The 18078-nt window shown below is 40.6% G+C and overlaps 1 protein-coding gene across 2 annotated transcripts in view; it reads left to right on the top strand.

The window, feature by feature from the left end:
• The first annotated feature begins 281 nt into the window (after nt 1-281).
• The window catches only part of prkcbb (protein kinase C, beta b), a 163562-nt gene continuing 145765 nt past the window's right edge, over nt 282-18078 (top strand). For both annotated transcript variants that reach the window (XM_051941083.1, XM_051941082.1), the window contains exons 1-2: nt 282-754; nt 2267-2298. In XM_051941083.1, the coding sequence (XP_051797043.1) occupies nt 576-754; nt 2267-2298 (211 nt within the window). In that variant the 5' untranslated portion in view covers nt 282-575. The remainder of the gene's footprint in view (nt 755-2266; nt 2299-18078) is intronic.

The raw sequence follows: 18078 nt of genomic DNA on the forward strand, positions 1-18078 counted from the left end.
ATGATTTTTTGTTTTTCTTATTTATAAATATTTATTTATAAATTGGAATTTTAGATTTGCATGACCTTTGAAGAACTCCTTAAATTGCACTATCTATTAAGTGTGAGAGATCAACGAGCTGCCTGATATAACACGAAATCAGAAATGTCATGTCGAAGTGAAAGCGCTCTCTCACACCCTTCTCTCTCTCTCTCTCTCTCTCTCTCTCTCTCTCTCTCTCTCTCTCTCTCTCTCTCTCTCTCTCTCACACCCTTCTCTCTCTCCCTCCCTCTTTTCTCTCTCTCAGCTGCAGTTGGGCTATCAGAAGAAAAAACGAGGAAGCGGAGTGAAGCAAAGCAGCGTTGCTCCGTCAACTCAACAGAAGGACAAGAGAGCAAACATCAGAAAACAAAGTAGCAGAAACTAAACTGCGTTTTAAACTCCTCTGCCCGGGAAACAGAAAGACGCTCCAGCTGCTCCAGAGACGCGCATTTTTTTTCTTTCTCTTTCTCCTTTTCCTCCCCTCATCTCCTGACACCGACAACAGGTGAGCTTCACCTGGCGGACCGGGCTGCTGCACACACACACCGGGAATCATGGCAGATTCGGCGGCGGCCAACAGCGACGGCGAGGACGGACCCCGCGAGCCCATGCGAGGCTTCGCGCGCCAGGGGGCTCTCCGGCAGAAGAACGTGCACGAGGTGAAGGACCACAAATTCATCGCGCGCTTCTTCAAGCAGCCCACCTTCTGCAGCCACTGCACCGACTTCATCTGGTGAGCAGCTGGATGGACAGTTTCCACTGTATCCCCCCTCAGACAGGTCACTGCATGGATTAGAGCTGCTGCAGGGTTAAAGAATGCATGAATGAAAAATATAGATTATAGATTGTTTCATACAATAATCGAGCAGTTTAGTTAGAAGTGCGTGCACCAGTTCAAAGATGAGAAATGCAAAGCAGAAAAACAGAGTAGAAGTTGTCCAGATAGATGGAGGAAATTAAGGCGCAAAATGGCAGTGGACTCCAGTGTTTGATAGAATTACATCATACAGCCGGAATAAATAAAGTAAGAGGGTTGCACAGTTTCCTCAAATATGCACATCGATTTCCTTATTCTGGTACTTGTTGATACTAGATGTGTCAGGTAGGGCAGAAGGGAAGACTCAGAAATATGTGGGCAGCACCAGAGGAAGGAATGGCAGCAGACCATTGTTTGATGGTATTAAGTAGGCAGAGGAAACTGAGAGGCTGAGAGGAAATGCAGCATGTTCTCCAAAAGCGAAGCGATGAACGGCAGCCAGCAGAGCTCAACCTGAGTGGTAACATAAAGTGTTTCAAATGCTGACACTTTAGCCCTTTTTTCCGCCTCCTCCAGCTCCTTGTCCTTCTCCTCCTCCTCCCTTTGTTGTCTTCCTCTTACCTGTGCAGACATGTCACCCCTGCGGCCCAACAGGGGTTTTACTAGACAGTGACATGCTCGCATTATTAAATGAATTTCGGGCTCTGGTTTGGCCTAATTTGTCCCATTTTATTATTATCTGCACTGTGCACTATTCCCAAAACGGCCGTTATTTAAGTCCTGCGACAAGCTTTTTAATTTGTGAATGGCTAAATGATTTGACCTAAAAGATTGTGTTCATGAGACTGTAATGGGACGGTGTAAATACCCCAAAAAGAGGAACATTGTGCACCCAGTGTAATTGTTTGACTTATCTATCTATCTATCTATCTATCTATCTATCTATCTATCTATCTATCTATCTGTCTATCTATCTATCTATCTATCTATCTATCTATCTATCTATCTATCTATCTATCTATCTATCTATCTATCTATCTGTCTATCTGTCTATCTGGGTCAATAAGCTAAGCATAATGAAAAAGAACAATATGAGCGCTGAGAGGTTCCACACCCGGAGAGATTATCTATTTGTAGGCACAATATGAAAATGAGCTGGGCTGAGTGTGTGCTCATGCATGTGTGTGTGTGCACCTGCAGGCATCCCAACATTCCCCATATACCACTGAGTAGGTGTGGTTGACCATTCTGCCCCGGGGCAGCTGCAGGCCTTCACAACCAAACAATATGTTAGAATGCCAGGATGCGACTAGGTGTGGGTTAGCTGGAGTTAGCCTCATGCACTTTACTGTAGTAATTGAATGACATCCCTGCTTGCACACCTCAGTGAGTGTGTGTGCATGAGTTTAAAGTTTGCTCTTTTGGATGGACGACTGTGGATGTATGTCAGTTTTTCACTCGTTCTCTATGTGTGTATTCTCTCCACAGGGGTTTTGGCAAGCAGGGATTCCAGTGTCAAGGTAGGTCAACCACATATGCATATACATATACACACTAGTGGGCAACGATCAAATGTCAGTTGTTTTTGCCCGACTTCCTGTCTTCTTTTTTCTTCTCTTCCCTATGAGTAAATTCTTTCTGACGAATAAAATAAATGGACAATAGCAGTTTTGACATAATACCATATATTGGATGGGTTATTGTTAAACACTCAAGGATTTTGTGTCTGTTTGTTAAAGACAGAGGAAGCTGATTGGTAAATACAGCTGTGGATTTAGCTTTTCCTATGTACATAGTCTACCAGACGTGCCAGATGGTTTGTTACACAGAACCATCTGAGAAGTCGTCCTAAGAAAGTGTTTGGAAAAGGGTAGGCACTTTCAAAAAATCCTTGGCAGGTGATTAGATGAATCATCTGTCTATCGCTGTCTACTACGGACTACCTCCAACCTGAAACACGCCTGCAGCTGCCAGTAGTTCCTCATGGGTCGATCCGACCAACAATGGCTCGGTCACAAGCGTGTAGCTCGAAGCCTGAAAAGATGGACTCTCATGATCGTGATCTTGCGAATCTCATGAGAATCCAGCTGCCTTACAAGGTATGAATAGAAACATCTAGTCAACTGTTTCAGCCTTCGTCAGAAATGAGTGGGATAAAAAGTATATTTGGCAAAAAGTATATATTGCAAGTGAGGCTGGGAATCTGTAAGTGGAGGCAGGACTTTTGTGATTAATTCATAGAGTGAAGCATCCTGTAGGTGTAGGTACACTTATGGACAGCAGGAAGGTGACCAAGACTTAGGAAGGACATAAATATCCAATTTATTATACCTACAGACTCTGAAACACTCCCAGCTGAATCATCAAAAAGGCTTTTCTGTCTTCAGACGTATGAAATGAAACTAATGGGCGTATTCTCACTTGTCATCGTGGGAAATGCAAACTTGTTACTGACAACATTAGCAGTGTTTCTATTCTCTTTGAGTGTCAAAGTGACAGTGAGCCACGATCCTCACACTAGAGCAACTAAATGAAATTCAGCCATCATTTCTTTTAATATTGACACTTGTGATTTAATTACTAGGAAAAATGAAATGTCTATAGTTAAAAAGGTCTAATTTGTACACTGATAAATGAGCAAACATGTATTGTGTCAGCACACAATGTAGCATTAGAATATAGGAGTGATGGTTGCTGGAAATCGGCCTCTGTACCCCTATGTAGATATTCCATTAAAAATCTGTCATTTACCACATTAGCAGCATGTAGAATGTATTTCTGATTCATTTAAAGTTATCGTCATTGAAAAAACTACTTTCCTCTCAAAAATATGGACATTTTTAAGTGGCCCCAAACTTTTAAATGGTAGTGCATATGATTTTGTGGTTGTCACAGACTCACAAGAACTGCTCTCCCAAACAAAATGTAAAACTTTCTCATATAAAGGGAATGGCATAATCCTACAGTAGGGATCGACAGATATGGGTTCACTGGGGCCGATACCGATACAGATTATTGGTGCTCAATAAAGGCTGATAACCGATATTTATGCGCCTTTATTTACTGTAGTGATTTATCAACATGTGATAGTAGAGAACCCGTCATTCTTAACTAGGCTTCTATTTTAATAAGCTAACTATAAGTGAATATGTAAAATGGAAATAGGTGTGATTAAGTTATCTCCTCTGTTTATGTGCGATCAGCTGAGATTTATCAGCAGCTCTATCTGCCGATCTTTATTGTTTTCTTAATCTATCACTGTTTTATCATTTTTATCGCCCACTAAGGTCCAAATCGTAAACACTAATGAATTAATTATTGTTTTCCAGACTCTGTTTCAAGTTAATCTGTGGCTGCCTTCGAACTTAGCTGTTACCATAACCTTAGCCACTGTGAAAAGAGCTAATTTTGTGGTTTTGTGGCAACTGCTTGTTCAGTTTTTGCTGCTTGAGAGATATTTCTGAGACCACAGCATGATGACTGACAGAGAGAGGAGGCTGCATCAGACCTAACTGATCGATAATTGGCCAATTAAAATACAGACAATCAAAAAATCCCCAATATTGTCTGTGATAATCAGCCAGGCCGATAATCAGTCTATCCCTACAGCATTAGATTTTGCTCATGTGTGTCTGTGCTAAGCAACACAGTGTGTGTTTTTGAATAAATGCAAAAATACGCAGCCTTTTCTTCATGTCAGTATTTTGTCCATCGTCTCCACACTGTACAGTAGAGACAGATTCAGCATCCGCTCTGCAGCTCCTGCCACAGGAAACGACATAAACAGAAAACATGACAAAAATGTGGAGGTGCTTTTGGCATTTGTATTTGTATTTTTTTTTCAATTTGCTTGAAGTCTATGTTTTTTTGTGTGTTTTTTTTTCCACTGTATTAACAGCCAACTGGATGCTCAAGGATTTTCATGTTTCCTAGCAACAGTGAAACATTCGGATGTAACCCTCTATATGCTGTGGGATGGAAGAGGTGCTTTTCAACACAGCAGGAGTTTGACTGGTAATTAGCTTGTGTGTATATATATAATGGGTCAATAGTGTCCTTAAGGACAGGAGGCATCCGTTGCATAGTGGGATCCTCTCTGGAGAGGAAGCGGTGTGGAGTGGGTTTGTGTTGGAAGCACCCATTCTTATATCTGAGGATTAGTGGATGGATGGGGGGAAAAACAGACAGTATTTCACTGATAACATTTCAGATCCTTCTAAAAGAGTGTGAATATGTGTAAGAGTGACTTAGCAACAGTTTTTTTTCATCAGGTGTGTCTGTGGTTGTTTGTGTGTATGTCCTGTGTTGATCTCCAACCTATTTGTCCGTCTGGAGGAGAGTATCACTTCCCAGTAGCTCAGGGAGAAAGGGAATTCCATTGCAAGGTCCCTCTGTCAGTCACACTAGAGGTGTTTGCCTTTACTTTACTGAATGATTTGATGTATTTATTATGAAGCATTTTTCTTAGTAAAGACCAACCAGAAGTCAAGAGAGAGAGCGTTTATGACCCACATGTCTTTCAAAGATGAATCATCTGTAAAATCTGGCAGCCTGTGTATAAATTTGTGGCATCACTGTCCTAAATGGCGAATATGTACTGATGGTATGCAAACAGCCTGATAACATTCTTCCTCTCTTGCCATATTTGACTGATCTCTGTCATTTTTTCCCCCACTCGTTACTTTCTCCATCACTTCTTTCTTACCTAATGTTTGTAGTATCAGTTTTGAAGCTCTGACCTTTGACCACTTCACTTTTGGTTGCAAGTGTTGGTGATTCAGAAGCGGAAGATTATTTTAGCATCTGAAGCCCGAAAGTTTTGTATCTGAGCTTTTATGATGCAACCGAGGTCATAACGATCATATCGTTACTGCCTCTAAATGATGAGCAGCGCGGATGTAACAGAATGCAGGACGAACCTTGACGAGCTACAAAGGTTCAGTGAAATGTTCAGCAGCAGTTTGTGGCACTCTGACGTTTTAGCCCCTTTGTCTTCATTCTGCCTTGTCACGCCTGAAATAAGGAAGTGAGATCTGCCTCTGCAACACCAATAAGATATTTTAGTCAGTTACATTTAGCTGTGAGTTGCAATGCTCTCCACTGAAAACTAAATAGTTTCTGATTAAGGAGTTTTACTGTCTGTATCCACAGTTGTAGCAGTCTACCTTGCTTTACTTTAAACTTTAAATTCTTTCTACAAATTACATGCAGACTATCAGAAACACAGAGAAGGCAAGCAGGGTTTTAAATGAAGAACCCACTCAACAGCAGCTTGCGATCAGTGTCAGAGAGCAGCGTAGTCAAGAAGGATGTGGTGGAGAGTTTTTTTTTTTTCAAACAGTATCAGATGCTGTTTAGGTCTACTGACAGTCAGTCCATGTGATGAACATAACTTTTCTTTCTTGCCAAAGAAAGCTTGAATGTAATTTTTTTTGTTTTTTTGTTTTTGGTTTTTTTAGTCGCTCAACCTTTGCCTGAGTTGTATTGTTGGATTTTGGAAATATTTGAACTTTCTTTAACACAACTTCCAAAACTGCCGTTATGAGAGTCTGCTGTACAGTTAGCAGTTTAACCTTCTGAATCTGAAACAGTGTCTGGGTGTTTTCTTTTTTCTTCCGTTAAGTTTTTACAGAAGCAAAAATCTTCTGTACGTCTGGAGCTCTTTTTTCAGTTTTTCAAACTATGGCTAGTGGGTTGCACAGGGGCATGGTGGTTAACACTTTCAGCTTGCACCTAGAAGATCCCCGGTTCGTGTCCTGGCCTTCTGGGATCTTTCTGCATGGAGTTTGCATGTTCTGCCTGTGCATGTGTGGGTTTTCTCCGGGTACTCCGACTTCCTCCTACAGTCCAAAAACATGCTGAGGTTAATTGGTGACTGAATAGTAATGATTAGAATTAGAGAGAACTCAGAAATGTCTCCTCTGTGCAGCACAAAGTTGTATAACCATAAAACATTTTTAAAAAATTAAAAACTACTTTATTATTTATTTTAATAAATTTTGAAAACAAAAAACAAGAATCACCATGTGCAACGTTTTTCCACTCACAAGTGTTACCAGTACTGAAAAAAAAAAAAAAATGGGACTCTACATGCTATAGATAATTTACTGCTTACCTGTTTCTATATTTGTCTCCTGTCATTAAGTATCTGGCTTTTTGTCATGTGAAGGTTGGTCACAGCTGAGTCACTAATGGCACCGCAGCTGCACCGAGAAACAGACATTTTTTTTAAACAGATTTTGGTTAAAGCAAACTGTTTGTTTTTGCTTTTTTTAATGAGACACGTAGAATAAAGTCATTTTGATGTAGTATCACAATTTTAGGCTTAGATTTGATTAGTTTCTCAGCAGATTCTTTTCTCAAGGACTGTTGGAAGTTTGCAAATGTGATGTTTTTTTTCTGCTTTTACAGTTTCAGGGTTGTGATAAATGGTTTCATTTTGGCGACGAGATGCTTTTCAAACATGGATGTCGGGGTTCAGAAGGTGAAATATTTAAACCTCTTGAACTGCTGCAACATAAAATCAGTTCTCATGTACACTCAGCATAGCCTAGCCGCGCTAGACAACCCACGGCAACGAATTTAATTCTCTGCCAGGGTCGGTCTAGTTACCCTCGGTAAGCCTCGAGGTTGGATGCTCCTAAAACTGGCCGACGAATCACCATGAAGTGTAGAGTCAGAAGGCGGGCGTAACTAAGTGACGACAGAGGCGCGATGATTCTGACAGAAACAACCATAAGAAGATGGCTGCGCACAATAAACAGTTATCTTTCGACTCAGCTTTGGCCACAGCTCTTAAAGATTTGAAGCTAAAATTCAACTTGGAAGACAAACAAAGGACGGCACTAAAGTGTTTCATTGAGATGAAAGACGTATTCACCGAACTCCCGTATCCTCTGATTTCCGGCGCTCTAGTTACTACGTCAGCCTATTCGTTACGCTGATTGGTTATATACCTACCCAATTGCTGCAGAGTGATTTGAAAGACAACCTTTTAGCCCACCTCCCTCCCTGTCGAGAGTTCCTTGACCCTTGCGTCTTCAGACCTGGGTCTAGCCCGGCTAGGCTACACTCGGCATGCATTGAGGCTGCAACCAATGATTTTTTCACCATAGATGAGTCTTTCTGTTTGTAATTAATTTTTTCATTAACCAGTTAGAAATAATTATCCCTGTTTCCCAGAACCTAAATCAACAACATTGTTTTGTTCTACAACAGATTAAACTCCAAATGTTTCCCGTTTACGATCATGCTGTCGTGATTATATGATAAATTTTCTGTCAGTCAACTAACATTGGCAGCTATGTATGTGAATTTATGAACCCTAGAAACTAACAAAAGCTGACTACGTATGAGACAGAAACATCTGAGTGTTACACACTAAAATTCACTAAAATCAAGATTTGTTTTAGGTGAGTTTTTAAAAAAATGCATCGTCCTTGGTGTCCTCTGTGTTTTACATTGCTATCAGAAATGACAGCAAACTCTTCATAAAGATTTAAAGAAACCCAGCTGTTTGAATGATAGTTTGGATGTTTGTTACCACAAATGCAGTCGTGAGCCTTGCAGGGTTTTGCACAAGTCAGTATAAAGTATTTCTGGTTTTGAGCAGCTGACGCCTCAGTGTTGTCGTCGCTGTAAACAGTAAACTGTAATGCCTCAGTGAGATTCTGTTGTTTCATTTTCCATACACTAGAAAGAGAGTTGGACTCAAAGGGTGGTAGCACTTTGTATTATGTAATGTGGTGAATCTAAGAAGCATCTCTGTGTATGTGCGTGAGTTTTGGGCGTATTTTATACTTCTTTGTGTTGGGAGTTTGTGTGCATGCACGTGCTCCATGTTCCATTTAATGAGCTGGTGAGCACTTATTTCCTTAATGGCTGCTTGTACAAAACTGTGTGTGCTCTAATGCTTCCACGTGATTGGCTGTGCGTGTGTGTTTATACACGTGTTCCGAAATGAGTGTGTTAATAACGAGTTGGGTTTCGGTTTGTAACAGGCTGTCGAGTGTCCTCCACCGTCTCCTCAGACTTAATGGACAAATTATCCCTTTAGAGAGCTCGAGAGGGATGGAGGGGACACTGAGTGGCAGGAAGTAGCGAGAAACATCATAAATAGGGGAAGAGGGAGAGAGAAATAGATGGAGAAAAACTGCCGATGTATTAAAAGGATGGAAAAGAAGGATGCAAGATGAGAGATGAGAAAGGGGGTGGAGGCAGAAGCAAAGAAGGACAAAGAATAAGTGGGGGTGGAATTCATAGAGGAAAGATGGAGAGACAAAAGGGGGAGAAAGTGAGTGGGAAGGGTGTGGGAGGGAGAAGGATTGCATCTGATTTCCTTGAAAGTTGAAAGTAGCTCATATCAAATGCAGGCAAAACCGAAGTATACAATACATGTCCTTTGAGAGTGATAGGGGGGAAAAAGTGTTGCTTTTTCTGTGATCTTAAAATGTAACATGATGTAATATGAAACAAAAAGAGAGGGGGAAAAGAATAAATTAGGGCAGAAATAGACAAAGTGCACACTAAGTTCTCCGTAATATATTCACATTTCTTTTCAACCACCTGAATGTATTCATCTTTAAGTGTGCTGGATAGATTTGTATCCTAACATGCTGTGCTTAGGCCGATGATACCATTAATTAATTCCCATTAATTGCAATGAGATCAAGAGAACCGCACAACACTAACTGTTTCAGCAGCTAAATGTATTCTATAAAGCAGAATAAATTATAGCGAGGCAGATGGTTGAAAATGAGTGAAAAAGGTATGCTGGAAATTGCACTCTTGCAGAGAAGGTAATGGACAGGGAAGAAGAGGTAGAAAAGAGGCGAGCGAGATGAGGAAGGATGAAATTGTGTAGGCACGGAGTGTAGATAGCACCTAAAACAAGCCCATGAAGGTGTTGTTTGCTGCAGCTATTAGCACTCTTCAAAAGGGAAAAAAAATCTATATATTTATAAAAAGCACCATTCAAGAGCTCTATTCAAGCCTCCCTTTGACTGATGCCGTCTTTTGTGTTCGGGTTTAACCGGGTGCATCTGGCTTTCACCAGCAACCATCAAGCTGCTGTTGGGCACCGTGCCCACAGTTCCTCTGGACACACATAACACGTTTTTCTGCCTTTTCATGAGTCGGTTCGGGTTCAAATGACTTAGTGAATATTTGCAAACACTGGTGTCTGTTGGCGGTGCCGAATGCAGCCCAGGTGCTTCTGCAACTCCAACCTGTGTGGGTGGGAGGGCCCGCGATCCAAAACCTGCCTCCTACACACAAACACACACACACACACACACACACATGCATGCACACACACAAGCAAAACACATGCAGGAAAAACAAAATGTGTTTTTCATGCATGAACACATAAAACACATAAATAGTTGCACCTAGAGTTGATATTGAGATCTGGAGCAAAGTGGTTTAATACACCTGACACTGTTTTTTTTTTTTTGCCACCCCTCTATGCTCTTTGTTTCCACCCCCCTTTCTACTATAACACAGTCATCCTTACCCTCTGACCTCTTCTTGTTCACGTTTTTGGTTCTTCCCACTTTATCTCCTGCTTGCTTTTCCTTATCTCTGCCCATAATTTCCTCTCATTACCCTTCTGTTGTTCTGTTTCTCTCGCCCCTTGTGTCAATTAGTTCTCTTTCTCTCCTCCTTCGACCATTTCTCCAGCTCCCCCCTTCTTCCTCCACCTCTCTCTCTCTCTCTCTCTCTCTCTCTCTCTCTCTTTCTCTCTCCCCCTCTTTCTCTCAAGTGGCTGTGTGCTGGAAGCTGTGGGCTTTGATGCTTTTATAAATAGCTAAAGTGTTCCACTGAGAGTACCACCAAATGGGATGGATGGATGGATAGATGGATGGATGGGGGAGTAGAGAGGGATGGAGGAGGAGGAGGGAGAGCTGAGTGTGTAGGTGTGAAGGGAGAGAACATTGGAAATCATCAAAAAAAGGATTAAAAAAAGTGACAGAGGAAGACAGGTATTTACTAAGATAACAGAAAGACTTGATCACAGAGTGAAGTGGAGTTTTCAGAAAGCAGAAATACTCTTTAATTATCAAATCTGCTGTAAGAGAATTACAATTTATGAAATAGATTTGGTTATTATAGTTCACCTTGACTGAAAAACATGAACATCACCTCACTTCCTACGTTGCTCCTGTTTCTGCTGCTGCTGTTGCTCTTCTGGAAAGACACTTATAATCATCTCCCTCCAGTATAATGCAGATTAATCACAGCTCAGTGAGATCATCCTGTGAAATCTGCAACTTCTACACAAATCACCCATTTCTACACAAAATGCGCTTTAGAATCGACAGACGTGTTTTGCGGAGCTTCTTGAACTGTTGACATTGTGGGAGTTTGACTGGAGACGCCGTTTTAGAGACTTCTGCACCTTTACAAACACACTACTGTCAGGAGACAGTGAAGACTTTAAATATACAAGGAGCTAAAGGATAAACCTGAAACTTTGACCTGTGCAATGAGGGGATCTGGTGGCTCTGTTATGTTGTTGGGGGCAGTTGTTGGTGGGTCCATTTGTCCCCCTAGAGGGTACGGTCACTGCAAATCAAAACAGAGCTGTTCTGATTCATGAAACATTTCTGTCCCGATGGTGGTGGTCTCTTCCAGGATGACACCTCGTATTGTGGAAGAATGGTGTTCATCCTTCCAGCAAAGTCCCAGAGACTTGGAGAATCACTGCTGAGGTGCACTGAGGTTGTTCTTGTGGCCCAAACACCTTACTAAGACACTTTATGTTGGTTTTTGCTTTAATTCGTCACCCATCTGTATTTAACATAGCAAAATGGACAAGTGCCAGTTAGTAAAAAATATCTTTTGAACTTAGATAAGTTAAAAAAAAAAGGCAGTAATTGTACCCAGCAAACCCTCACAGACGTAGTGTAGCCAGCACATTGAGAGAGTTCTTCAAGTTGGGATCCTGATTATCGTCAGTGAAGCGCTGACCTCATCCAAACAGCTTTTCAAGGACTTTATTTGCAGCGTTTTCAAGAGTTTGTGTTACACAACACCATTCTGTGGTCTTTTTTGTGCTGTGCTACTGTGTGTATAGCTCTGATAGTGAGCCTGGGTCTGCTTATTGATAGGGCCAAAAATATTGCAGCATTGTAGTGTATTGATTTCTCCATCATTACCCTGTTGCTGTTCAGACACAACAAACTTGCATCCTAAACGCTGTATTCTCACGGCACACAGCAACATTGTATGAATCATATGTTTTGGGTAGAAAGTCTCATTCTGTTTATTACAAGTGAAGGAGATGTCAGTGGTTTGTCGAAATGAATATTGAATTTAGCTTGACTACTGCGCTCATTGGAAGATTCAGATTAAAGCATCTGTATAGATGTAAATGCAAATATTCATAGATTTTCATAGTTATTGGGTGTTTGGTTTCAACCAATCGTTTCACAGTGACACTCAGCATGTTTCCTCGCATTACTGCTTCCTCTTCTCAGCTTAATATGAAGCGTGTTAAAGAGCTGTCATGAGTGTGAGAGCGTATCTGTCAGTGTGTGAACATGCTAGAGAGTGTGTCTAATGTGAGAGACTGTGCATCGGTCTGTGGGTGTGTAATGTATGTGGACTTGTAGAGAATAAGTGGAGGAGAAAGTCAAGCAGCTGAGCTTAAAACAGGAGTTAATTTTTGTCTGCCCATCAGTGGTGGCGATCTGATGCGTTTTTGTGTGTGTTTGTTACTCCACAGGTGTGTCAGTGTGTGTGTGTGTCTGTGTCTGTGTGTGAGAGAGACAGTGTCTAATTTTACTTGTCACTGAGGACCAGCTCCTTTTGCTTTGAACTACTTTCACACATCCAAAGAGTCTCAGTGTGTTTGTTTGTACTCACTTTCAGTTACTGAGTGATTGACAATCTCCTTCAGGGCTGGCATGTCCTTGCTGCTGACATTTGTGGCAATTGTACACCCGTTGCTGTGGTGACACCTTTGAGACATATCGGGACGGATCAGACGGCCAATGTGGGTCAGGCTCGTTTGACACTCTCCACACACATGCAGAAACAAAAAATGATTGGACAGCATCTACCAGGATTTAAATTCACATCCTTTTTTCCCCCCACAGATTAACAAATTAGACAAAATGTGAATAATCACTTTGACAGGAAATTATTATTACAACTAAGTCACAGGTCTTTATTAAATCTAATGAACTTGGAAAAGAAAGTATCCAGAAAGTCAAGGTGCCCTTTCTGTGAGCTCCGTCTGCAGGCGAAATGATTAATTAAATAATTGATGAGCTGAAAAAGGTCAGTGTTCTGAAAATGCGTTTTGGTCATTTTTCAATCTAAATGCCAACCTTTTTCTGATTGCGAGGATTTGATGCTCTTCTTTGTTATCCTCTTACACAGTAAACTTAATATCTTTGGTTTTTTTTGACTTCTTTAAGTTCACTACAAGCTCTGGCAAATAATATGAATATTTGTTTGTTGTAGTTGAATCTCTGGCCGTTACAAACTCAGCCAATCGCTACTGGTGTTTGTCATTATCACTAAAGGGCCATTTTTTGGATTCTGTATGCTTGTGCAAATAATCACTGTCTTTTCTAAGCACTAAAGGCAAACGTGGCATGGCATAGTTTACATAAAACAAACCAAGTAGTAGTCATATGTGCTATTTTACAGGGAACTCACAAATCGCCCTTTTAGTCATTTAGGTTCTTGGATTTCAAGAATCTGAAAGAATAGTTTCCTGTTTTAGCTAACAATGGTTCAGCATTCCAAAGATCATGACATTACAAAGTCTCAGTTCATTAAACCAGTGTTTTGTTGACATGTTTCACAGTTGTAGCACACTGATAGATACTAGTTCATTGTAAATCTGTGTCGGACCCTATAAGTACCATCCCTTTTACTTACTTCTGTCAATTGTTGCTTCCCTAAAGCACAGAGGAGAAATTGTTCATGCTGCCTGCAGCTGATAGATTTCTTCTCTACCATCCACTCAAGCAGGTGACCAGGCTTCATTAAAGCTTCTGAGAGCAGAATATTCAAGGTTTTGACTTTGGTGGTTGTGTCCTTGGTAGCAGGACTAATGCATTACATGGCTAATCATGTAAATGCCAATTCAGTAATATTTCAATATGAGCGGATGGATCAATGCTCCAGTGTCACCAAGACAAATTTCTTTTTATTGCACTTGTCAAATAAAGTCAGTCTGAATATAATTAATGCTCTCATAAAGTAGCCTCAGCGGAAATTGTTTGGCTCAGTGTGGTCCTCCGTGTAGATAATGTCATTTAGTCAGTGATAATGATGATTCATGTTCAACTGAATGATATCTGTCACTCTGTGCCTGGTTGATGATGGAAGGTAAATTCTGAACAGCTTCAAGTACATGTAAATCTGATAAATTAATTATGCATGCAGCAAAGCATGCACATGGAAGCAGGACTAAATGACTGATATTGCATTTGCAGTATAAGCAGCAGTTTCAGTAGGAATTGTGATTTTTGCATTTGTTTTCTACTGACAAAAAATAAAATAAAAATGATGATGTGATTTTTGCTGTCACTTCTGCCAACAAGAATGTTCCCTTACATCTAGAGACTCTGATCTTTAGACCAGGAGATCTTTGTAGCACCGCAATAAGTGATTCAAAATGGTTTGTTGTGACATATTTTATATTTATTTAAAAAAACAATGGAGCTCTGGCAATTTGGATATTGCACTTGACCATATTGCACTTTTGATAACATTTCAATTAATTGCTCAGCGATTAATGGAAGTAGATTTGTGCTGCAGATTTTAGGCATCCTACTGATAAGATCGTGGTATAGGGATGTCAATCAGTATATTATGGTGGCAGCGCTTTGATCCAGACTGAAAAATCAAAGTAACGATTAAATGGATCATCATGGCGTTTATGGTCCTCAGAGAATGAATACTGTTGACATTAGTAATCATCATGAGGTTGTAGTTTTGAGTAAGACGTATCAACTGCTGGATTTATACACACATACATGATACTCATTTAGTAATCTGGTCACTTTTTCCTCACCATCTGGTCCAGTTTATTTATTTGTACATAACTTTACAGCCTCAGCCTCCTGGGGATATTGTGCTGAATAGCATGTTTTAGCATGCTAACTTGCTACACTAAAACAGCAAACATGGTAAATATCATATTTGCCTCCAACCTGTCTGTAGACTACGTACAGTAGTTTTAGCAAACATCATCGTGTGCAAATTTGCTTTTGTCTTCTACCACATCTATCATTTAACCTGCCATGTAAACACTAGGAAAAGTTTTAGTCGTTGTTGATCGTTATTATGGTGCCCTGACTTAGAACAGATGAGCTTCTTCTTCATGTCAAGTCTTTAAGGAAAAGTTCATGGATCAGTGGTTGTCTTGGACTGATGCTGCAAAATCACTTAGAAACTAATCAAGAAGATTATTTTTCTGATACTTTTCATACATTCAATATGATTTTGCACACCAATAGTATAGCAAAACTAAAAGCTCCAAAAGCCATAAGCACGTCTCTAACTCTGTTCCACCCACTGTACTCTCACCACACAAATCAAATGGCACTCTTGCTCAGTCTTCCTTTAATTATTCAGTATCCCAACACTTGTCTCCTACATGATCACTGTCACCGGACCTTTGCACCGCCCATTACTGGTCGTCTGCAGCGTAGGTGATCTACGAATTGAACTCGATCCATTGCAGTCAGGACAAATTGGTGCTGATGATGAGATGAGCTAAATGTCTAAAACGTGAGTCATGGTGTGTAGGTGTGATGGCCCACCTGGATTACTAACTGCTGGGGGAGAGAAGCTGCTGTGCTGCTGTTGTGGTTTTTGAAAGTGTTCTTTGAAAAGGGCTCCAATTGTATGACGAGTTTGGTTCCAAACAGAAAGCTGTGATATAATTTCTAGGACAGAAGGTCATCGAGTGTGTTGGTTGTTCAGATTTCACAGATTACTGCTACAGGGATGTTACAGTTTAGAGTGCTTTTTATTAACATGGTTTTGCGAAGGTGCTGCTCTCTCCCTTTGCCCTGGCATCTGTAGTGGATCTGTTTCTAGTCAAAATTAATCACACAATAGAGGCATCACAAACAAAATCTCTGAAGCGAAATGTTGCTGCAGGGTTTGTTCGGTGGAAATGTTGTCAAGATTGCGATAATATCCTTTTTATGGCCTGTTTATGCTGAGTTATAGTGTTTTTTCTGTGGCTTTATGGTCTGTTTAACTCACAAGCATCTCTGGCAGTGAAAAAATTCTGAACGTGTGTGTTTCCAGACTTGACAACAATACACTCCAAGTTTGGGCTTTCAGTCTGTGCTGTGTTTATCCTGGTGGTGAGAGTTTGTTTGCATGCACATCTTCATTGGCACAAACTAAACCCAACTAGCAGTGCATGTAGTTTTCAGACGTGCTCTATTTTTGTGTGTGTGTGTGTGTGTGTGTGTGTGTGTGTGTGTGTGTGTGTGTGTGTGTGTGTGTGTGTGTGTGTGTGTGTGTGTGTGTGTGTGTGTGTGTGTGTGTGTGTGTGTGTGTGTGTGTGTGTTCTCCGATGGAGACCAGCTAACTATGTCACTGTTGCTCTTGAGATACTTTAACCCATTCGTCTATAGATGGTAACCTAGCAACAGGGGCATGAGCCGACAGGAGTACAGCTATCCCAGACCTCTTTTTCCGTCTCTCCCTCCAGCTTTTTATCTGTGTCTTTATTTGACTTCATCCTTTTGTGCGACGCTCCCTTCACATCTGTCCCTCATCTGTCACCTGGACCTTCCTCTTCCTCCTTCTCCTCCTCCTCACTCTCTCTCTTCAGCATCAGTAGCCGGTCGCTTTTTCCACCTCACTCATTAGTTTCATTTCGTTAGTTTGTGACTGGGAGTTTATGAAAAAGAAGAAACTGTGTCCCCTCCCCCTTTTTTAAATAAATATCATCAATTCGATATTTTCATTTTCTTCCTTTTGCAGATTAACCTAAACACTTTCCTGTTCTTGTTTCCCCGTCAAACCATGGAAACACTCTTAAATTTAACTTTGTAAAAAAGACAGATGACAGATACATTAATAATCCAGCGTGAGTCATTCATTGTTTATGTGTGGTCTTGACTGTCACGATCACTAAATGTCTTTATTATCCAAATATGCTTGTGTTTTGTTTATTTAATCGCGTGTGTGCTCCTATAAAACGGATAACAGACAGCCAGGCACCACCGATCTGTTGCCAAGCGCTGTTGTAGAAACTGTCTTGCCCTCAAAGACACACAAACATGGACACACAAGCTCTTGTGGTCTTTGTTAGGTGTTACATGTTCTCCATCTAGCAGCACAAACACGCTTTCTCTCTCGCTTGTTATTTGGTCAAGATGGTATTGAAAATGTAGACAGTGTCTCGCTTTCCCCTCAAAGACACACAAACATTTACACAGAAGCTCTTGTGGTCATTGTGATGTGTTATATTTCTTCCGTAAGTCACACAAACATGTCCGCAAAAGTACACAGTTTCCTGCTTGGTGAAGAAGTTGTTTGAAGGTTTATTTACAATTGCACCTGTAAAATTTTCTTAGCTGTGTGTTTTGCAGCTTTTGTTAGTTGTTAGACTTTTCACGTTTTTGCCCTTTTGACTATCGGAGATTGTAATACTGGTAAATACCACAAGCTACAATCATGTAGTCTGCCCCGTTTGTTTTTACCTTTATGAATGATCTAAAAACCACCAGCAGCCACCTTATCTTTAAACAAATCATTTAAAATATACTATTCACTAGAGCTAGAAGGAATAAATACAGAAAGAACTGTAAGATTTTCAACTCTCTGACAGTCCTTGAACTACCCATCTGTGATGTGCCGTGACATCGGAAACCAAACCTAAGCTCATGATATTTTATCAAAATCACTTTATTCTACATCTCTTTTTTTGAAATTCACCAAAAATACACCATTTGCATGAAATTCTGTAAAAAACAAGCTAACAAGCCATGACTGATTCAGTTTGTACCAACAGACATGTAACAAAATTCTGGGACTTTTCAACTGAACTGCAGGGTGTTTCCTCAGAGCAGATAGGAGAAAGGTATATGCAAATTAAAAATGTAATAAGTAAAATATTCCATTATGTCTATTGCCATGTTTTTTCCAGTATTGGTGACATCTATGGGGACTTGTTCATTAACACCCCCCCCCCCCCCTTTTCTAAAGTAAATAATCAAGGGATTTCAACTTCAGCTTTTCTTTCTTCATGATTTACGCTTTATAAATGTGTCATCCTGCACAAAAGATGTATTTTTTCTTTTACTTTTGGC

The sequence above is a fragment of the Acanthochromis polyacanthus genome, chromosome 21 (assembly GCF_021347895.1).
Source record: "Acanthochromis polyacanthus isolate Apoly-LR-REF ecotype Palm Island chromosome 21, KAUST_Apoly_ChrSc, whole genome shotgun sequence".
Taxonomy (NCBI): Eukaryota; Metazoa; Chordata; class Actinopteri; family Pomacentridae; genus Acanthochromis; species Acanthochromis polyacanthus.